Source organism: Mirounga leonina, unplaced genomic scaffold, assembly GCF_011800145.1.
Source record: "Mirounga leonina isolate KUSES-001 unplaced genomic scaffold, KU_Mleo_1.0 Mir_93, whole genome shotgun sequence".
Classification (NCBI taxonomy): Eukaryota; Metazoa; Chordata; class Mammalia; order Carnivora; family Phocidae; genus Mirounga; species Mirounga leonina.
In genome coordinates this window covers 23,036,952-23,060,121 of record NW_023270854.1, presented here as the reverse complement: position 1 = coordinate 23,060,121, position 23,170 = coordinate 23,036,952, and the positions used below count along the sequence as shown (strand labels likewise).

General features: G+C 40.9%; 1 protein-coding gene across 1 annotated transcript; it reads right to left on the bottom strand.

Annotated features, from left to right (window-relative positions):
* Positions 1-1,018: 1,018 nt before the first annotated feature.
* On the bottom strand, positions 1,019-21,819 carry MEX3C (mex-3 RNA binding family member C). Its single transcript, XM_034995690.1, has 2 exons — positions 20,590-21,819; positions 1,019-4,055 (listed from the first exon to the last, which is right to left on the bottom strand). The coding sequence occupies exons 1-2, from the start codon at positions 21,332-21,334 to the stop codon at positions 2,830-2,832; spliced, it is 1,971 nt and encodes a 656-aa protein (XP_034851581.1). The 5' UTR covers positions 21,335-21,819; the 3' UTR covers positions 1,019-2,829.
* Positions 21,820-23,170: the final 1,351 nt, after the last annotated feature.

Genomic DNA, 23,170 nt, shown 5'->3' with positions numbered 1-23,170 from the left:
ACAAGTTATGTAAATGTGGGCTCTCTTTCTCTCTCAAAATATGACCCTGCTTCTTGTGATGAGAAAATGCCTACACGATGAGATGAAGTGAGGGGAAGGACGCAGGTGTTGTGAAGCTGTTAGGCTAGAGGGTAACCTACCTCCAGGCTGGACAGCAGCCGACCGTGTGGGTAACTGAAATGGCAGAAAGAAAAACTGCGGATCAGAGGGGCCGGATGACAGTCCTGTACCACAGCCAAACACTTCTCCTTCATACTTGTGGGGGTTAATCCTAAAGCTAGCAAAGCAATTCTAGGGCAGTGATCTTACCCATCATCAAATCTCTCCAGTCTTCTAGCGCAGCTGAAGAATTTCTGTCCAGCACCTACCATGAAAAGACTCACTGTGGCTGTGTAATATTTCTAAGAATGAACAGAATTTTCGTTTCTTTAAAACATCTTAGAAAGGTCTTTATTCTTGCTTTGTAACAAATGGCAGTGATTTACTCCAATCAGTATCAAATCATTTCATTAATGGAGTAATATTTTTATCAACCACAAACCTTTCAGAAGGTACTTTGTGACTGAAAGTTAAAAACTTGTACCTTCGCATCAGAAAGAAGTTCGTTTTCTAGATTTAATGATTAAAAACACAAAAACCTGTAACAAAGGGTAGAAACTGAGTCTATAAGGATTCAGGATTTTAGTTAACATTAATGTATAAAAAGTCATTATTTACAATTAGGTTAATAGTAATTGTGGTCGACTACACAAGCAACTAAACAATCTAAAACTAGCTAAATCTCTAATTTTACACTCATTTAAAGGAAAAGCTAAATTTGGATAGGAGCATAAGTGACACATTTAACACTAAGAACACACTAAAAAAAAAAAAAAAAAAAAAAAAATCACTCCAAGAATGAACACAGGGAGCTGGTTTAGGAGAGGGGAAACTTTGTAAAAGAAAATGTTCAATTCTGGCAAATGGCTATCTTCCAGTCTAAACTAATGATTGCATGAAAAACACCAAGGAGAATACATTCAAGTTAATGGAAACAAGTCTTTATTAAGTAACTTTTAATATCAGAAAAATAAAACTCTTATAATTCTCTTTACAGCAAATATATAATATCAGTGCTTTGGCCATCTTAAGTTAAAGGCCCTTTATCATAAAATATATGGTTTTAAACTTTACTCAAATTGAATTTATAATCCCTATGACTTCCCTACATATACATAACAAAAGAGTGTAGTAAAATTAGCAAATACTAAACTATATTGATAATTTATCATTCTTAGTTTGTGGTTTTTAGAAACAGTACACGCACCTAATATATGTCGATTCCTTGGCTTATTAGTTGCCGTGTACAATGCAACAAAATACAAAATACATGCTTGGTGAACATTCGTTCGTATCTACAAGACGGCAGCTAAAGATTAGGTTTCAATACTGACATTTAACTATCCTACAAGCAATTAGCATTACATCATAATATGCCATCAAGGCAATTTTTATACTGAAAAAAATCAAAATAAAAACCGTTATTTGTAAACTTTTATACGAAATGTAACTCTTCAAGTGGAAATAAAAAATAAAATTTGTCTATTTACTATTCAATACACATAGGATTTTCAATTTTTTGTTATATTGAGAAAAAAAGCTCTTTTGTGTTGGGAAAATAACGCTTCAAAAAATAATTAGTAGAAAAACCCACCAGTATATTGTTTTGTCCTTTCAATGCCAGCACAGATTTGGGAACATACTGAGGATGAAGTTATAGACATCCACAGGTGAAATGTAAAAGTGTATCTTAAAGAAATCTTTCCTTGTGATTGGAAATAGTTTTGAAATGAAGTAAACTGATTGAAGGTCATCACAGCTGCTTTTGTAAATTATGCTAAGGGCATTATTATCCCTCTCTCCCTCCCCCTCCCCTAAATTACTAAAAAATAAAAATATATTTATAATGTGCAAGACATATGGATTGAACATAAAATGTTTCACATTTTGATCTATAGTCTAAAAATTAATCAACAGCTTGATCAGACGAATGAATGGAATGTTCGCATCCTTAATTACTAGCCAATACAGGTGCATCCCAAAGCCCTTCCTGAAATGGGAAAACCCAGCTGGCCGTTTCCACATTCACCAAGGGAGGCAATGGGTAGGAATTCACAATCGGCACAATTGCATTCCTGATCCACTGATCATACCAGCCGTGAGCATTCTGGGCGAGATGAAGGTCAATGTAGCAGTTTTTTGTCCCAAATTATAACCAGTGATCGAGTAAACTGCCATCAGCCCTATTATTACCAATAAGTCATCACAATGCATTAAAAAGTTACTTGCAATCCTGCAGAATTAGGCATAAGTTGTTGTAAAATAAAAAACGAACCTGTTTTGTCAAAACTGGCAGTGTAAAGAAGGCAGCACTGGAAGTGTCTGAATCATCTGTAATGCCAAGTACCCTCCATAAACTCTTAATGTGGCTAGGCTTTGGGACCCACGGTTTTGAAATCTAGACGTATAAACTTTTCTCATAGGCTCACACAACCTATGATTATCTTCACTCAGCCAAGCTGAACTTCAGTTTTAACGATTCTTACACAAGCTATGTCTCTGGGTCTACAGGATAGTATTAATAATTCAAACCAAACTAATAGACAAGAGACCACTTAGGTTTAGTGTTACCATAGCAGCCTTTTATAAGTTTACTAACAACTTTAGCCTAATCCCAATAAAGCCTGATAACAGTCATAAGAATTCATTAGGAAGTTTACTGGGGGTACCATTATACCCATGCCTTTACGAGTCCATATAGAGATATAGTATTTATGTATATATATATAGTTAAGAGTGAATTTGGATTGCCTGAGTAACAGCTGTCTGGCAAACTGGACATGATGGCGTTCTCTTTTCACAGATCTTGTTGGCACATTCCATGCAGAAGAGGTTGTGGCCACACGGAACTAGGGCAGCAATAACTTCATTCTCAAAGCAAATCACACAATCGTGCTTTCGTCTGGATTCTGGAGGTGAGCTAGAGGTGGAACCGCCATTGGAAGAGGAGTAGCTATTGGTACCATTAGAAAAAGCAGGGATGTATATCGGAAGGCCAACATGGTTGCCTGAGTTAGGGGGGTCGCTCCTAACCCTCCGAGCAAGTGGGTGTTCAACGCTCTCAGGAAATGTAGGAGACAGACGAGGAGTGGATGGCTGACTTCCTCTACGCTGAGTCTTCATGTTACCAGAGGGATCACTCCCAAAGCCAGACAGTGGGTTAACTGGTTCAAACGGAGTCCAGATAGTTTGAGCAGATGTTGGTAAAGAGTCAAAGGCAGGAGAATCAACTGCAAGATCTTCTGAGCCTACAGATGGTAGTGTGTCTCCAAACCAAAAGTTTCCTGTGCTAAATGGGCTTGTTGGACTAAAGTCAGCCAGCCTATTGCTTCCAAAGTAGGAATCTGTGGAACCACTTCCCAGAGAACTGGAACTATCATTTCGATAATTGGATATCATTCTTGCGCGGCTGGGAGGAACTGGATTGGAGGAGAGCCACGCAGAGCCAAGAGTGCCACCTTCAAAGCTTACGTCGGTACCGTTGTAATGGAAATCATTTTCTTCATTGAGTTCAATATAGTTTCCTGTACGCATGGCAATATGCATTTCTATTTCTTCTCGCGCTCGGTCAACATTTTCGGGCATCCCTGTCACTTCAAAGACAGGCTCCTTATCTCTGCTTGGAGTTACTATGTATGTGTGGGTCTGCTGCTGAATTCTCTTTATAGTTGCTCCTTTGGGCCCAACGACCAATCCTACCACACGATAGGGGACCCTCACTTGAACGGTGGTTTGACCTGGCAGATTTGGACTACATGACAACCCTCCCAGGGCAGGACCATTTTTGTTTCGAGATGCACGGATCATGGAGAAGTGCTCTGCAGCTGAGAGAATTTCTCTTTTGGCCATGGCAACATCTTCTTTCCGTCCAGTGACAACAAAAATGGGCTCTTCACCACGAACAGGTGTCTTGATATATGTGTTTGTCTTGGCTCTCAGTGCTTTAATTTTACAACCTGTTAGAAAGAAAATATTTCACAAGAATCAACATCTATGTCAATATTGATAAAGACAAATCACAGAAAGCTCCTTTCAAGCTAAATGTCTGCTTGTGGGCAGTTTTTTTTTTCTTTATCATAAAAACCTGTCACTAGATCATGAGAAAGCTTTCCTAACTCCACAAATGCTCCCCCATCCTCAGGCATACTTGTCTGCTGGTCTTTCACTTAGGAATAGGCGGCACCTCCACTGGGAGATCTTAGAAGTCACACCTATTGTTTCCGTCTTGTTATCAGTCACTGCAAATGATGCACGCACTACTCTGTACAGGCAAGCTATACCATATGCAGGTCTGACATTCAGAACAGGAATAATCAACTCCCTTGCAGGATGTTGGTGGCAAAGAAAAACCACTAATGCACATGTAAGACACTGAATATCTACTCTCTCATTCAATCTATACAATAACCCTAGGAACTAGGTTACTTCACTCCTTTTATTGCTAAGGAAAGTGAAGCTTATGAGAACAGTTAAACCTACTCTAACTTCAAAATCTATGGTCTTTTTGTCAGTCCGAGAACCTCAAATTTTGCACAACTCTAAGACAGAAGTTGTTTAATGGACTTCCACCTAATTGTCATATTTTAACATTACTCTTTCCTCTATAAAATTCATGATGAGCAAAATGCTCATGGCTCAAAGGTCATCTCACATCTGCTCGCATCAACTGAATTTGAGGCTTACTAAGATATCCCCATATCTGGTTATTCTAGTCGTACTCATGCATTAACTAAATTAACTTTGACATAAATCAGTGAAATATGAATGCAAAAAGACACTGTACTTGTATGAAAATGAAGCTGATTATTTTTGAAAATCTCAATAAAGGGGTGCCTGGGTGGCTCAGTCAGTTAAGCATCTGACTTTGGCTCAAGTCATGATCTCAGGGTCCTGGGATCAGCCCTGTGTCCAGGCTCCATGCTTGGTGGGGAGTCTGCTTGTCCCTCTGCCCCTCCCCCTGCTCATGCTCTCCCTCTCTCTAATAAATAAATACATTCTTTAAAAAAAAAAAGAAAAGAAAATCTCAATAAAAGATGTGTACCTTAAAGAAAAAAAAAGGTTGTTGTTGAATTATGTATGGGTGAGACAACTGTAAAGGCCTGGGGTAAAAAACTAACACAGAATGACTCTGCATTCACTGTAAAATTCTTGCTAAATTCAAAAGAAACATATTGGAAATTGTATGGAACATGGGCATATCCTGGATGTGATTTTATTAAAAGACTACTCAGATTGGCAGACCCATTCTCAATAGAAGCTTTTGGCCCAAATCCTAACTGCATTTAAGTTAAAATAAAATATCTGAGATGCATATTCATAACTATCCATAATTCTTCAATTAACTTTTTAGAGTAATCACCTATTACCAGTGCCAACTATGTGAGATTAGAGGGCGTCAAAGTGTAACTCAAAATGTCAAATAGACAACTAAGGCATAGAACTCTGGGGTTATACTTTTCAAAGATCTTAATGTGAAGCTTGCTAGAATAGATTTGTTCTCATGAATATATCACGTTATTCCTAGGTTCCTCAAAAGGAAGAGGCCAGGTGCTCTTAAAGACACATGTCACATCTTGGGTACTTTTTTTTTTTTTAGCCCCCAATAAATTAATAATGTATAAAAACTAAGTCTTTATATACATCATTTCTAATCTGTATAACTGCAACCCCCACCCCGCATAGGTCTCCTTGCCTCCAGTCCCAACTTACTCCAACCCATTCTCTATATTCATTTTAGTCAAATGATGGTTTCTTTCTTTCTTTTTTTTTTTTTAAAGATTTTCTTTATTTATTTGACAGAGAGAGACACAGCGAGAGAGGGAACACAAGCAGGGGGAGTGGGAGAGGGAGAAGCAGGCTTCCAGCAGAGCAGGGAGCCCGATGTGGGGCTCGATCCCAGGACCCCAGCATCATGACCTGGCATCAGCAGAAGGTAGATGCTTAACGACTGAGCCACCCAGGCGCCCCCAAATGATGGTTTCTAAATAAAACACACATCACATGATCACTTCTTTGCATAAAGTGCTTTAATGGCTCCCTTTTACCATAAGGATAAAGTCCAAACAATGTAGCACACAAGGCCCTTCTTTACCGGTATCCTTTTCCCCTTCCTCACTTCTTTTTTTTTTTATGATTTATTTGAGAGAGACAGCGTGCGAGCGCCTGGAGTGGGGGAGAGGCAGAGGGAGAAGCAGACTCCCTGCTGAGCAGGGAGTTCCATGCAGAGCTCTTCCCGGGATCATGCCCACTGAGCCACCCAGGTGCTCCTCCCCTTCCTCACTTCTTAAACTCTGCGGTGTGCTTCTACCATATTAAACTCCTATCCATGCTCCCTTGCTTCCATGACTAGAATGTTCCTTTGTCCTTGCCTCTTTCCTCCCACCTCTGCTTGCTTAATTCCTGCTGGCCTTTCAGATTTTAGTTTAGATGTCTCATCCTCTGCGAAGGTTCCTATCCTCAGGACTGCTTTGTGGGCCCTTCCTAAACATTCCCAAACCACTGGGTGGTTCACTAGAAGTATAGGCATTTGAGGTGTCCATATGACATGTGTTGAAACAAAGATCAGTTTTCTGTATAAAAACACTGGCCTTTCTTATACATATTGCTTTGCACGCATTTTAAAGAATTTGCTGAGCTTTTCAAGACTTTCATATTCTAGCCCCATACTGCTAATACAACTTTGTTGAAAGGAGCTGATTATGCTAACTTCAATTATAACATATTCAACATAACTTTATTCAACCTGTCATTGGACTTATGGATCTTAACCCAGATCTATTCACCCTTCCAACAAAATGTAAAACTCACAAAGAAATGTGTTTTTTTTTTTTTCCCCTACTGCTGGATCCTAGGTACCTATCATGAAAACACTTTTAGAGTCAGGTTTACTCGAATCTGAGGTTATATTCATTTGAGAAGACTTGGTGGGGAGTGGCTAAAAGCAAAACTGCAAGGAAAGCACTTAGTGCAGTAACTGGATGAGGTAAGAAGGGCCAAGGGGAGGGCGGGGTGGCTTGTGGCTATCAAGAAATTACTACAATGAGTTGAATTTATGCTACTGTAAAACTCAAAAGTTTTAACTATAAAGAGTGCTGCTGTAAGTTTACATCTATAATGAACTATAAGATTAAGTTGATGGTGTAACTTTTGACTGTAAGTCAATGTTACTGCTTTTGCTCCAAAATAGAAGGTGAGTTAGAAGATGAGAGCAATAAAACTTTTGTATCTACTTATTTATACAGACTGGATCTCCAGGAGATTCCATCAATTCAGCACAGGTGTTGCTTGGGGCTGTGAATGGAGAGTACTTCCCATCGGCCAATCAACATGTGACTGATGGAGAGCGGCCTAAGAAATTCTGAAAGGCTAACGTGAACAAATAACTAACTGTTCACCCTATACATTCAGAGGAGTTATTGTTATTATTCAGATATTCTGGGCTACAACTTAACAAGAAGGCAGTCTGCTGGCATCACATTTCTAACAAAGAGGGTCCTGTTTATCCGGCAGAAAGCACTGGGCAATTTCTATTAAGGACAAAGGGAGAAATAACCAAAGGGTCCGGGGTTAGCCCCTCTCAACCTTTACTAATATTGACCACTAGAAAGTTGAATTGAGTAAACTTCTCCAAATAAATACTTTCGAGACTATAAGCAACAGTCAGTTGACCTTAGTAGAATACTTTTTAATACCTAGTAGGTATATTATTAACTAAGAAAATATGCATAAAGGTACACAAAACACTCTCTGGCCTATGTTTGGTACTAACAAAGGTGTTTAATAATTGGCTCAATAGGAAGACAGAAGACAAACAATTTGAGCAGGAACCACTTCTGAGATAGGAGCGTTAAGAGGCCTATCCTCCCCAAAGGACAGTGTCTGTAGGTTTTGCAGATCAGGGTAGAGGTAATGGGAAGATTGCAAAGCCAACCCCTTTTAAGCCACCTACCAACAAAAACAGAAGAATGTATTTGTTCTCTCTCCTGAATTTTGTAAGACAGTTTTAACACAGTAGCCTCAACTCAGATTAGGACTACAGGAAACCTCATCAATCATAATACTGTTTCTATAGAAACATATATATTCTGAGTTTCAAACAACTAACACATGTTGAGGACAATTTGAATAGGGAGAGTTCTAAATAGGCAACACAAACTAAAGAAAACAAACTTGTTTTATTATTTTACAGGTGAAGAAGATTAAAAAGGTTAAAAAGTTTTTTGGAATATCTTTGAGTTTCGATTTGAAAAGTCTAAGATAGTTAAAAAATCATGGAAGAATTTATAATCTCAGAGCAGCACAAAACTCAGCTGCCGTAAGAATAAAGACAAATTAGATTGCACTTTAAAAAAAACTGCTGCATGGCAAAAGTCACCAAAAACAATGTGAAGAAATAATTATTTACAACTTACACCACAAATGGCTAATTTCTCTCTTACACACATAACCCTGGCCCTATGTATCAAAACACCAAAACCCAATTAAAAAATAGGTAAAAGAAACAGCTCATAGAAAAGTAAATATATAAATGGCTATGGACCATGAAAACTCCCATTTTCACGTGAACGAATTATGTTTTTCCACCTATAAGACTATCAAATATCAAAACCAGAGCTAGTAAGAACAGGGAAAAGGACTTTCATATTTAACTGCTGAGAGTACGAACTGCTCGAGGGCACTTTGCATTATTTATCAAAATTACAACTGCACGGACAAGAAGGCAGTCTGCTGGCATCTGAGGGCACTTTGCATTATTGTCGGTCTACCCCTACAATCCCACTCATAGAGTTGATTCTGTAAAAATACTTGCACAGGTGCAAAATGACCTTTGTATTATATTACTTAATTGTTTGTATTAGCGTGCGGCCAACATAGCTATATAATGGAATACAATGCAGTCATAAAACTGCTTGATTTAGGGGGACAGGGTAGGAGGGAGACTTAATTTTCCTTTACACTCTAATTTTTTATAATTTTGAATAAAACAAATGCATTAGCCTTCTCCAAGAAATATAATTAAATCAGAAAAGTTTTTTAAAAATATAAAGAAATGACACATTTTACTAGACTTAGCATATTAATTAGACTTTGGCTAGAACTGACATTATTTTAAAATTATATGAACAGCAGGGCAAATGATATCATAACTCCAAACGTGAACAAGGCTTTTTAATTCTAAGAGGGGAGGACTAGCAATTTTTTTTTTTTTTTAAGATTTTATTTATTTATTTGAGAGAGAGAGAATGAGAGACAGAGAGCATGAGAGGGAGGAGGGTCAGAGGGAGAAGCAGACTCCCTGCCGAGCAGGGAGCCCGATGCGGGACTCGATCCCGGGACTCCAAGATCATGACCTGAGCCGAAGGCAGTCGCTTAACCAACTGAGCCACCCAGGCGCCCGGACTAGCAATTTTTTAAAAAATATTTTATTTATTTGACAGAGAGAGAGAGGGAGAGAGCACAAGCAGGAGGAGTGGCAGGCAGAGGGAGAAGCAGGCTCCCAGCTGAGCAGGGAGCCTTACGTGGGACTCCATCCCAGGACCCTGGGATCACAGCCTGAGCCGAAGGCAGATGCTCAAAGGACTGAGCCATCCAGGTGCCCTAACAATTGTTTTCTTATAGCTATAGACCAAAACCAACCTATGGCAAGCTGTGTACCAGAATGTGTTAAGAACTAGGTTAAGAACTAGGATAGCACCAACTTTCATAGTTGTAATTTTATTTTGATTTGGAAGTAAATTCCCCAAATAAAAAAGTCTCCAACTTACCCCTGGTATTAAGAACCCATTTCCTCTTTCTACATCACTGTGGCTAGCGCTGTGTTTAGCTGCAGCCAGAATTATGGTCCCTGCACTCCCTGGTACAGCAAAGGTCCTGCCTTGTTTCTCCAGAGTAAAGAGAATCTCTCCCACCAGATGCCTCAGTGATTAAGAGGGAGAGATCCCCTGTTGCTGGGAGAGGAGTCAGTTAAAAGGAAGAAAAGGACCCAAAATGATGGGATCTTCAGTGTTTCTCAAACCATGGGTTACAATATCAATTTAGCAGGTTGCAATCAACATTTAAAAAGAAAAAAAAATGCAAAATTCAACATGTTCCAAATATGTGTACAAAGGGCTGAAATGCCAAATGTTCTTTTGCTGGGGAGTGGGGTGGTGGTATCACAGAAAAGTTTAAAAGTAGTAGTCAGTAGCCCCAAATATGTGAAGTGTTGCTGATTTTTGACAGAGTATTTCGTTTTCCAGAAATTCATTGTATTTTCTATTCATTCCATAAATTATATATATCTTACATATAAGGTGACTGGAGAAAGTTAAAACCCTTACAAACACATATTTTCACTTTGGGTCATCCTTGGCACGTACCTTTCTTCAAAAATTCCCCCCAAGAGTTTTGTTTTGAGGGAAAAGGATCCTACTAGGGAATCAGTGTATGTACACACACACATACACTTACTTTAAATAAGGAGGGGGAGTGAAAACTCCTTGAGTAGTTCTTTACCTTTGAGAAAATTAGAACTCCTTGGCTTGACATTAAAATCTTCCCCCCACCAACTCTCTCCCATCAAGTAGCCAGAACCTACCTTCTTCCAGACTTTATTATCTCCTAAACATGTCCTGTTCCTCTTCTATCTCTGCTCAGATATTTCCCTAAATAACATGGAAAACCCTCCTGGTACTTCCCCTCCACACCTTACAGCTTCTGAGTCACAAACATGGCCATCTGGAAGATGAGGTTGTATATGTGAAGGGCTCTATGAGCTCAATAATAGTACAGATAAAGGTACTGACTCTTATTATTATGGCTACTGCATATAAATCTTCCAAGGCACAGTTTAAAGGAAACAATGTAAGAAGCAGAAAACTGATTATCTGCAGGCCTTGGTTCTAATCTATCAACAATTACTCCTGGTTTCAGTATTAGGTCACTCAACCTCTAGGTCCTTTCCAATGCTTAAATCTTTTGACCAAGTCCCTCTTCTCCTAGGAAATACTGTCACTGCTTCTTTTTTGGTCTTAAAAGCACTTGGGACAATCAGATACTACCTTATCTCTCTCTCTCTCTCTCTCTCACACACACACACACACACAAACACACACACACATTTATTCTTCTCCTCAAGGAAAGGTAGGTTGAGTAATGGTTGGGAACACAGACTGGATCATCACTAACCTGCTTTGTGAACTTTAGCAAGTCACTAAACCTTAAATCTCTCCTTCATGGGTGAGACTGATTAAAGATACTTCTCTCGCTTATTACTATGCCCATTATTCAAGTAGGTATCTCAGTAAAGGGTAATCTTTCAGACTACCCAACCACCCCCCGAAACACTTCTTCAAGTATTTCCTGAGTAAAATGATCCAATACCCTTAGCTTTGAAATAACAAAAATTTGTAGCACACTTTTCAGTTTTCCCAACTCTTTTAGATATATTCTCATTTAATCATCATAATAGTGTTTTAAGCAGGGCAGGAAAGAGCTTAACTGAATTGCTCAAGATCTCCCAGCTGGAAAGTCAGATCTCAAACCCATGTTGTCTTAATAACCCCAAACTCCTCTTACTACTCCATACTATTTTTCTCTAAAAGCACTAAAGAAACACAGTATTTCATGTTCCATGGTATATTAGAATGAGGGAGGTCCTTTTCCTCATGGGATAGTCTAGACACATTACTCAAAAGCTCCTTTAACTTTACAGGGACTTAATTTCAGTATTATGTCTTCAAATTGATGAATTTCAGCTAAATCCCAATAAGAGAGTGTTTCTTATGTACACAAACTTAACTCAACATTTAAACAAACTGTTTAGATTAGCAATGCAAACTATCCATAAATGCACAATATAGAATTAATAGGTTTCCTTTCTAGGGTTCAAGTGTCCTTGTAGCTCTTCTAGTCAGAATCCTCTGAAATTTTTTGTGAAGAATATAGTCTCATTGTAGACATCACTGACAACATTTCAAATAGCTTCATTTATGTGATTTTAGTTTTGTTGTTATCAGTATTCATACTGACATCTAATGCCTTAAGTCAAGTACATGAATACTGCCCTTAAAACAAAGTCAATCTCAGGTTGACTGGCTCCTTACATAAAGGGTTGGGGATAAAGGCAAGAGAGAAGAAAATCCCAATTACTGCAATATGGAAACTAAAACAGTAATAGTAAAATGGCAAGTCTAATCCAATAATTCAGTTCAATAAAATAAACAGCAAGTATTTACTTTGCGCTTCAGGTACTTTAACTGACATCAAGGATGCAAAGACGACTAAGATTCGGTGCTTGCCCTCTCTGACTTGTATCGACTCCAAGTACCAGAAGGATTTGATGTCTACACATGTTCATGTACAGATATCAATCTCTTATTTTCTTTTCTTATATTGTTGGTGGTGTTCAAACCTTCTATATCCTTGCTGATCTTTTGTCTGCTTGTTCTACCACTTACTGAGATAGGAGTGTTGAAGTCTTTAATTCTATTAGCTTGAGGCCCTGGGTAAGTTACTTATATCCCCACAGATCTGTTTCCTTATCTGTATGGTGGAACTGAGAATGGATCAAATGAGATAAACTGTCTTACACACTTGAAGGTTTATCATTGAAAAAAAAAATCAAATCAATTTTCTATAGGAAGTTGAAAAACACTTAAGGAATTTATTTCCTAAAGATAAAGCTTATATTTAGATTGTACAAAACATGTTAAAATATTATCAACTTCACAAAACTTGGAGGAGATATTTGAAGTCAATCTAACTGGGAATTTGAAATCCGGTGTAGTTTTGCATGATTTTAGGGATTCTTCTTGGACAAAAATCAGAATGTAAGAGTTATAAGAAATAATCTAGCTCAATCTCATTTCATACATGAAAGAAACTGAAGCCCAGAACTGCCAAAATTATAAATTGATGACTCCTAAATATACCATTCTCTCAATCTGCCTTATTTTTCTAGTTGATTCTTAAACTAAATTTAAAATGCCCCCTCTTTTTTCACTTAGAAAAGGGAAAACTAAAATAGCTAATAATACTAAAAAAAGGCTCATATTTGGTCTTTCACTAAAGCTGAAACACCTAGAAGAGGGTGGAAATTAGAGACGAAAGGTCAAACAATTTTCCTAATTGGGGATTTTAAAATTAGGTTCATGCCCTTTAGAAGACGTTAATAGAAACCTTAGAATTACTTCTGTTTGTATACCATGTAATAGAATCAGATTCATTTGTAAACTTTAAAAAATATACTGTGCATCATTTAGTTATTGGTATACCCTGGGAAACTTAATAAAGTGACAATTTTTATTTTCAACTAGCATTTGCTCAGAGTACAAATCTAGCAGTAAAAAAAATGATAAACTTTATCCTACCCCACATATAATTTATTATCTCTACACTTTCAGTTGTGCCATGACTTTGTACTAATGACATCTTCTCAAACTTGATCCCCACAACAAATGGGGTATGGGAAGGGGCAAGGAAGAACAAGTAGATGGAACAGATTTTTTTCCCACAAGAATAGAGTCCGCAAGGTTAAGTGATTTGTCCAAGGTCACAGGCAACAAATGGTGAAACCAAGTCTCTAACAAGTTTTCTAACTCCAAGTTCCAATGTCCTTTCCTACAGGATACTAAAATGGTACTGATGGAAAGGTAGAAGTCAAAGGGAAGAAGAACGGTACAGAAGAAGGAACAGTAATAAAAAGGTCAGCCCAAAATGCAAATACTTTTACAATAGTAACCCTTTTGGGAAATTTTTTAGTTGTTGGAACTATTCCCTTCCCACTCTCTTCCAACCATGTTCAAAAGACCAACTACTTCATGCTAATCTTCAACTGCACCCGCAGTTTTTGCTGAAGAACTGTCTTTACCATTTCAAGTCTTAGTGTTATTATTCCATGATATGACTTTAACTGTAGACAAATCAGGTTTCCCTGTGTACAATGAATTGCAATTTTTGCTTACTGGACAAAGGAAACAAACCATGCCCACATGAATTGTTCTTAAATCCCAAACACTGGCATCAAAGAGGTTCTAATGTTATGCAGTGCAACTTAAAATTCTCAAAATCAGTCATGGAATAAAGACTTGATCTAACCCAATAGCATTAGGCTGTGCATACATTCAATTTAGTGTAGTTGGGCTTAGTAACACTAATACTGGAAAAATTATTTTAGAAGTTTAAATATCAGATTTAATCTTTAAAAATGTCCATATGATACCTAATGGTGGCATGGGGAAAAAAATTAAAAGTAAACCCACAAATTATGGTATATAAGCCACCTGGGAGGCATTAAGATGCAGTTTAATTAAAAAAAAAATTATCACTTTAGAATCACCTGAACATCAGTGGGGTTTTAAAATAGATTTTCCATAATTTATTTGGAGTTTTCTAAAGGAATTTTCAAACTGCAAATACACTTACCTATTTAGCATCTTATGAACATTATTACCAATTTTTTTCACTTGGGAGTTCAACTTTAAATTACATATTCTACATGACACAAATTACATTTAAAAATTCTGTAATAATCCCTTAATAATAATCATAAAATAATACTGTGGCACTCATCACAGCCATTCACTAATAGTCTAGCGCTCTTCTGTGGGCACATGGTTGTAATGGACTTTCTCACCTACTTGAAGGTAGGCGTGGTCAGATGACTTGCTCTGATTAATGAAATATGAGCAGATGTAATTATTATTTCCGGGTTTAACACTTAAAGACCAGCATGTCCTATTCCACTGTCTCTTATCCCGCGGGCACATGGGAAGACCGGCCAACACTTGAAATGGTGGCCGCTGCGTTGGCCTATGTCCTTGAATGACTTAAATGAGCAGAGCCCCTGCGAATAATAAACCTTTATTGTTTTAATATTGAGATGTTGGGCTTTGTTACCACAACATAATTTAAACCTATCTGGACAGAAGTGCATTGCAGCCAACAGGCATTCAGACATCAGTTGGGCCTAGTTCTTTCACATTAGAAGAATATAATGTGTGAAACTGCTAAAGCCAAGAAAGGTAAATGAAAGCATGGTTCAACTTAATTTCAGATTTAACTTAACAAAAATATGTGCTTATCACTTAAAGTTTCATGTGTTTCAATTTATTTGTGTATCATTCAGTGTCTAGAGGTATTACAGATAAGATTACATCCAGCTGAGGAGGTATCTATAAAGCCTAGGGAATTTAAGTGACTTGTCCAAGATCACAAGGTGAGTTACTGGCACAGAGTAATCAAATTTAGAAATTTAAATTTCTGATTGCTGATTCTTTCCAATATACCACAGTTGAGCAGAGACTGTTAAGGGAATTTGGGGTAGTTTTTACATTAAAACATATATTCTGAAACATTTTTGTATTCAGTTTAAGGCAAAAGTATTAAATCCTTCAATACATACAAATACCAAATTCATTCAAAACCAAACTCACAAGATATTAAGCACTATCTTATAACTAAATGCTACCTTTCCTTGAAAACTTAAGATGTAAGATGAGCTACTTAGAATTCCAACCCATAGACTCTGTTGAAAAATTTCTAAAAAATCTCTAACAGAGTAACACCTTTCAAACACTTGACACTCTGGATCATTTTTAGATTTTTGGTAACCAGGGGATAGAAAATACACCCTTCCATTACCACTTTATTTTCCATTTCCTCCTAGTGAATCAAAATAGTTCATTAGCTGAATAAGGCAGGAAGAACAAGCAGTAGATTCTCCATCCATTTATAAACAATAACCATTGAACCTTTCCCAGTGGTCCCAGAGCTAATACAAACTATTATCAACTAAATTTAAATTTTAAAGCCTAGAAGTAACAATATCTGCTTCTTAAAGCTAGCATGTATATAACACAAATTAAGTTTCTGAACTATAGGGCGCCTGGGTGGCTCAGTTGGTTATGCGACTGCCTTCAGCTCAGGTCATGATCCTGGAGTCCCTGGATCGAGTCCTGCATCAGGCTCCCTGCTCTGCAGGGAGTCTGCTTCTCCCTCTGACCCTTCCCCCTCTCATGTGCTCTCTCTCTCAAATAAATAAATGAAATCTTAAAAAAAAAAAAGTTTCTGAACTATAAATGACAGAGAATTTTTAGTTAAGCAAGGAGAATGAGAATATTAGAATGATAACTGTGCCTTCTGGGTAGCAGAGACATCAAAATTTTATTAAGTAAATTAATTTGGATAGTGAAGATATTAAATTATCCACTAGAAATACAGTATCCCAAAGCTCATGATTAGGGCAGAAATTAACCCAAATATCATTAACCTTCCCGAGCAGGATGCTTGAATACAGAGGCAGCAACTTAAAATCTTTTGATGTCAAACTGGTCTAAATCCAAGTTCCACTTTTTGAAGAAGTTATCTTTTGGACCTTCAGTTTCTACATCTGTAAAATGGGGATAGTGGCCTAGCAGGAATTGTATTACCTGGCAAAGAGAAGGCCACCAATCCCCTCTCCTCCATAAAAGAAAAAGACATTGTATTTTAGCATTGTTCTGAAACAGTTTGTCCTCATAAAATGTGTTTCTTCTTGAATAGGGAACTTATGAATGGCAAGACTAAAGTTTCTCTTTTTCTCCTGGACATACATACACAAATAAGCATACACCTTATTTCAGTTGTGTTAAAACTTGAAGACTGGTTCTACCCTAAGAAAACTGGGGGAAAATGTCACAAGGATGCATTTATCACAACTTGAAACACTGTAACATATTCATTATTTAAAAAGTGACCATGTACACAACCCCTGGGAATCAGTGGAGACAGAGTAGCTCAATAAAGAAGAAAACAATTTCCAAAGGGTCTAGCTCAATGATAGCCAAAGTAGGGTACAAGAAACTTTGCTGGAGTGCAGGAAAAAAAAAAAAAATTAGAACTCCAATTTCCATTTTTACCTCATTCTTTAAATTTTTTACATGTTTTACAGTGCATACATTTCATTCATACATAAATATTCAGACATTGGGAATACAAGTTTAATTTTTTTGACAAGGCGTACAATCAAAAAAAGCTGGAGATGACTTTTCCAGACTATGAGACTAGAGAACACACATATAAAGTCACTAACGAAAATAGTTGAAGACCCACATTAAGCTTAAACAGTAACATAAAACCTTGAGTTACAAGTTTTTAAAACAACTGAATTTATGACATTCAATATTTACTTCTAATGTAGTTAAGAATGGGTATAGAGTTCTACTTTAGTTTGCTTTTTAGTCTAACTGGGTATCAATGACTATACAAAGTAGAACAAAGTCCATTGCCTTAAACCTCCAGTTAACCACTGTGAATGTGTCCTGCAGGTAGTACATTTAACAAAAGTTAAGTCTGAAGTCTGTTACCAGGTTTATCCTCAATGTCCATATTCTAAAACTTCTACAAAAAGCCTCTTTTAGTTCCTAGCTTTATTTTACAGTATGGTTGGTTTCAATATGAGATGCAAAGCTTAAAAGAAGGGGCTAATTTAACATTTGCAAATGACCATATGCTGCTGGGGAGTACAAATATGAGGTCAACACTGCCAACTTTCATCACTATCAAAAGCAGTGGTTTGTGTTTTTTTTTGAAAGATACCGGAACCAGAGGCCATTTACATGAGTTCTAGTCTATATGACTCAGAATTCCATTTGTCCTACCCTTTGCTTCAGAGCTGAAGTCAGAAATGTCTCCATCTGTGTCATAATTATTTCCAAAACCAATTAAGAGATGGCAAACAGAAAATTATGACTTCAGGTAATGAATAAAATGGCAAGAATGGATAATTCTTTAGAATTAAAATTTAGTTCATCCAAAGCAAACAAGTAAATTAAGTGATTTGCCGTTTATTTGCTTAGAGAAAAGACAAATTATCACACTTTTAAAGGATGCAGGGGTGCCTGGGTGGCTCAGTCGGTTAAGCATCCGACTCAGGTCATGATCTTGGCTCACAGGTCACAGTCTTGTGGTCATGGGATCCAGCCCCCCCCCCCCCGACTCATGTGCTCTCTCTCTCTCTCTCTCAAGTAAATAAAATCTTTAAAAACAAAAAATAAAAGGATGCAAACATTGTAAGTTGCCTTGTCCCCCATAGGAGTGGGAAAACACTTCACAGGTTTTATTATGGTGCTGCTAAAGGGTGGAGGTAGCAAAGGGGTCAATGATCCACTAGAGGCAGGGAAAGGGGGGCAATACTGCTCTTAAGATAGAGGATGATGACATACTTTTAACACTACTGTCAACTCTGGGAAATATTAAGTGTAAGAGGAATAGTCAGCAATTTGTCTCTATGTCCTGAGACATAAATAGAACCACATTTCCTTATTAGCCAATAAACAGCCCAATAAGCACAGAAAAACTAAAGACTTTATCTCATTTGCCATTAAATTATAAAATGTTAAATTATTTTAATAGGTGGTACAAAATAAAAACTCAGAATGAATTCAGTTTACTTTTAAGTAAATGGATTTGTATAGACAACAGTTTGTGCAATTAGGGACCATTTTTTGTGCTTTAAAGGGTACAATATAGATAAGGACAAAAGTTTGTTATTAAACCAAATATACAAAAGATTTCATTATCTTGTCCCTCAGTCAAACCGGCAAGTAAATGTTCTTTTCTTTTGTTACCATAAACTGGCACCATAAGCACACTGAAGCAATTGGTGCTGAGGAAGTGCCATCCTAGTATAGCATTAAGGGTTTTTCATATTCTGGCTTGAATGCACACCTTCCCAGCCCCTTTTCTTTGCCACACCCCTTTAAAGACCCCAAGTATCAAAAAAAAAAAAAAATCACGACTTTCTTTTAATTATACCCCCACACCTTTCCCCACGTTGTTCCTCAGTCATTCTTCATCTCCATTTGTTAAAGTCCTATCCATTCTCCAAGTCCCTCCGGGGTTGACGTTCTCACATGTATGACTGTCATACACTATGGAGAGTGCCATTAACTACACATTCGTTTAGTGACATTCCACTGTCGATTAGACTGCTAGTTTCTTAAGGGCAGCAAGTCGTCTGAATCAATCTCACATTTCCAACTGCCATAAACTCAACACCCGGCAAAATAGAAGCTTGAAACACAGCAATTCCTCGATGTTCTTAATTGAATGGCCAACTCATTCTGGATTTATAAATTGAGATATTACAGTTTTATCCTATGTAAGGTGAAACAGTGCTCTCCTGGATTAGTATCGGTAAGTATTGCAAAACAAAACCCCCCAAGCCCCCCAAAATAAAACAAAAAACAAGGCATCTGAATCTTATTTACTAACTATAGGAATAAACTCAATTGAATGGTACCAGCTTTGAACTGTGCCTTGAAAGTACTAGTCATAAGGCAGTCTGAAATAAGCTATCTCCTTTATCCAGATTTCAGACGGGTTTTTCTTATTAAAATCCGAGAGGTAAGAAATGAGCCAGCTCGGATATCTGAAGCCACCATTTCCACAGACCTCCTATTTATGTGTACTTTAGACCACTTGGGAAAGATGAGATCATTTAAGCAGCAGCGCCATTATTTCTCTTTATTTGACCCCAACAATGCTCTCAACCTCACAGTAAAGAGTCATGCATCAACCGGGCTAAGCTACGTTGTAACGAGGTAGTACAGGGGGGAGAAGCTACGCTAAAGAGCAGAGGACCGTCCCTAAAAATGTCGGATACTGAGGTCCTCTGGGCATCCCCTTCCCCCACCTTCACAAATCTACTCCTGGAATCTGAGACATAGGTCCTTTGTCTGAACAATGTGGGAGGAGTCTGTCTGCAGTGCTGGTGTGCTGGCAAGTGAAGAGAATTTACTGAAAACTGTATAAACGCATAAAGTTCCTTAACTCAATTACCTTACTGTCCATTTTTTTCTTCATCGTGTACGCTACAGTGTTCCAAAAGATAGCCAATGTGCTTTTTCGAGAGTTAAAGTGTATCAAAAGAGAATACAGATAGATCAACAGAGAGTTAGGCTGCTCTTCAAAAGCGAAGTTTCTGAACAGCGGAGGGGTGGAGGGGGGTGATGGTGTTACCCACCACTTGAACATTCCCTTCCCTCTCGAATGAGCTCTTTATACAAAGCCTCCATTTCTGTCAATTTCTTCATCTGAACAAGCTGCTGTAAGGTAAGCTGAGCGCCTTTTATAAGACCGTCGGCTGCGCAAACTTGCAATCTCGCAGCTTTCCGTGCACAACACCGAATCCACAACCGACCCGACCTTTTACCACCTCACTGAGGTTTTGGGGGCCACGCCAGCCTACTGTTCCACGAACACAGCCCGAGTGAAGGGAACACCACCGGACTGGGTGGCTCGAGAAACTTAACACCTTTTACCATGCAAAACCCAGCGGAATACCGTGGGTTTCCGCAAGGTGACCCATCTTCTCATCTCATCTACCACGGTGCCTCGCAGACCCCTTCGCGATGGACTTGGGCGACTCGCCGGGCTCAGTGTGGCTGCCCAGAGCTCGTTTCTTCCGTCTGCCCACCCACGCCCGGGGGCCAAGCCCAGCTGGACTCCCCTCCTCCCTGCCGCACTCACCCTGGCGACCGACGATCTCGGCGACGTGCTCGGAGCTGGGCACCGGGACGCACTCAGTGGTGTTGACACTCTTCCTCCGGAGCAGGGCCGCCTGCTCCCCGTTTAGGGCGGCAGCCGCCGCCGCCCCGCAGCCGCCGGGGCCGTAGGCGTGGGACAGCATCGCCGCCATCATGCCCTGGGCATCGTCCCCTCCGTAGAGCACCCCCGCCGCCGCGGCCGCCGCGGCCGCCTCCCGGGCATCGAAGCTGGCGGCGGGCAGCAGCACCGACCCCAGGGACCCGCCCGGGATCGGCTGGGTCTGGGAGGCGGCGGCCGCGGGCGGCGACAGCAGCAGCAGCGACGGCCGGTCCTCCTCCTCTGCCTCCTCCAGCTCCTCCTCCTCCAGCAGGTCTCCGTCCAGCTCCGCTTCCTCCCCCTCCTCCTCCTCGTCCTCCTCCAGCTCCAGCTCGGCTGCCTCCGGGACCCCGGGCCGGCCGGGCGGAGCCCGCTCCTCCGGAGACAGCCCCGCCGCCCGCCGGGCCTGGCCCTGCGCCGCCGCCGCCGCGGCCCGAAGCGCCGGGGTACCGGGCTCCGCCGGGCTGGGGTCGTCGAGGCCTAGCGCGGCCAGGCGCTCCCTCAGCAGGCGCCCGTCCCCCTCCAGCTCCGGGCCGCCCGCGGGCGGCGGCAGCGGCGGCGGCGGCGGCGGCTGCGGCAGGGGGGCCGGGGCCGCCGCCAGGGCCAGGGCCGCGGAGCTGCCGCTCGGCATCGCGGCGGCGCGCTGTCAATGGCGGCGGCGGCGGCGGCGGCCGGGTCAGGCGCGGCGGGCGGCGAGCCCCATGGCGGACAGGGCTCGGGCCCTGCTCAGCGCGCAAACACCTTTCCTCTGGGGAGGCGGCGGGGCTGGCGACCCGGGCCGAGGAGCGCCAGGGCCGCCCGGAGACTGGAGAGGGCGGGGTGGAGGGGCAGAGGAAGGAGGCAGAGGCAGGTAACTAGGTGGGTGGGTGGGGACGGCTGCGGGGCGGGCTGCTGGAGGTGGCAGCGGCTCCCCTCTCAGGGTTTCTTTTGTTTCATGGCCTTAACCAGCCCCCGGCGCGCGCGGCGGCGGCGACGCCCCACGCCGCTCTCCGAATGAAGCCGGCGCGCTCTGATTGGCTGCTTTTAATCTCTGGGAGCCCTCCCTCTCCTCCCCGCAGCCTTCTAATTCCTTTCCCTAGCCCCACCCCCCACCCTCTTCTCGGGCCCCGCCCCGCTCCTCCCCAGAGCTCTCTGATTGGGTGACCGGGACAAGCCAGTCCCCGAAGCCTTCGCCTTCCGTCCTCTCCCCACCCCCCTCCCCTCCCTCCCCTCTCCCTACGGGCTCACGAGGAGAGGGACTGTGATTGTTCGCTTTACACGTCACTCTTTGTGACGTACCCAGGTGGGGCGGGGAAAAGTAGGAGGGACGAAGGCGCTGTAACAGGCTGAAACTGGGGCCGACTAGGGGTTTTCGCGCAGGCGCGTGCAGTCGAAGCACACACCTGGATTTCTCCCTTTGTCCTCGTCCGTCTCGCCCACCGGGGTCGGGTCTTTCAGGGCACTGTGTGAGCGGCCTTGGAGTGGAGCGTAGGCATGGGCACGGAGAGCGTTGTGTCCCCAGGTTGAGGACGAGATTTCCTCCTTTCGGGGTAGGGGCCTAGGGAGAGTCAGCGGAGGAGGGGCCAGTGAGGTGTCCTCCTATCCGGCCGCGGGGGTGGTTTCCTGAGCCGCGTGGCTCCGGGGCCTTCCCTGCACGATCCGAGAGCGCTCCTCCCTCCGGGCAGGGCCCTCCCACGCCCGGCTGGCTGGGCTTCCAGTGCCAGGAGGCCGCTGGGTTACAGCGGGAGCCTTGATGTGCTGAACTTTAGTTCTTTGGGGCTCTTCAAGGAAATTAAGTCATTGTTTCCTTCTCCAAGGCGCTCCTCCCACAGTACGGCCTAGGTGATCCCGCACAGTGCTCTCTTTTCTGGAGGCTTATTTTTAAACGGCTTGTTAAAATTACAAAGCCTACGGCTTTCCAACATCTTAGGCTATGACATAACCCCCACCCCTACCCCCGCTTTAGTACCAGTTAGTCTCCCCCGGTTAATCTTAACCCACGTTGTCCTACAGAGATATATAATGCGAGCAACATAGTGTCATTTTAAGGTTTCTAGTGGCCCCATTAGAAAAAATAAGAAAAGACTTGATTCATTGTATTTAAAACATCACTTCAACATGCAATCAATATAAAGTTATTAGTGATAGATTTTATAGTTTTTTCAGTCTTTGGAAATGGTGTGTATTTTACACTTTTAAACTCAGCATATCTCGATTCAGTTCGCTTCACACCAGCCATATTTCAAGTACTCTAGTACATATTTCAAGTACTCAAGTACATATTTCAAGCAGCTCTAGACCTTTTGATTTTTGAGTTATAACTTGGGACCTTTTAAAATTTTTTTTTTTTTTAAGATTTTATTTATTTATTTGAGACAGAGAGAATGAGATAGAGAGAGCATGAGAGGGAGGAGGGTCAGAGGGAGAAGCAGACTCCCTGCCGAGCAGGGAGCCCGATGCGGGACTCGATCCCGGGACTCCAGGATCA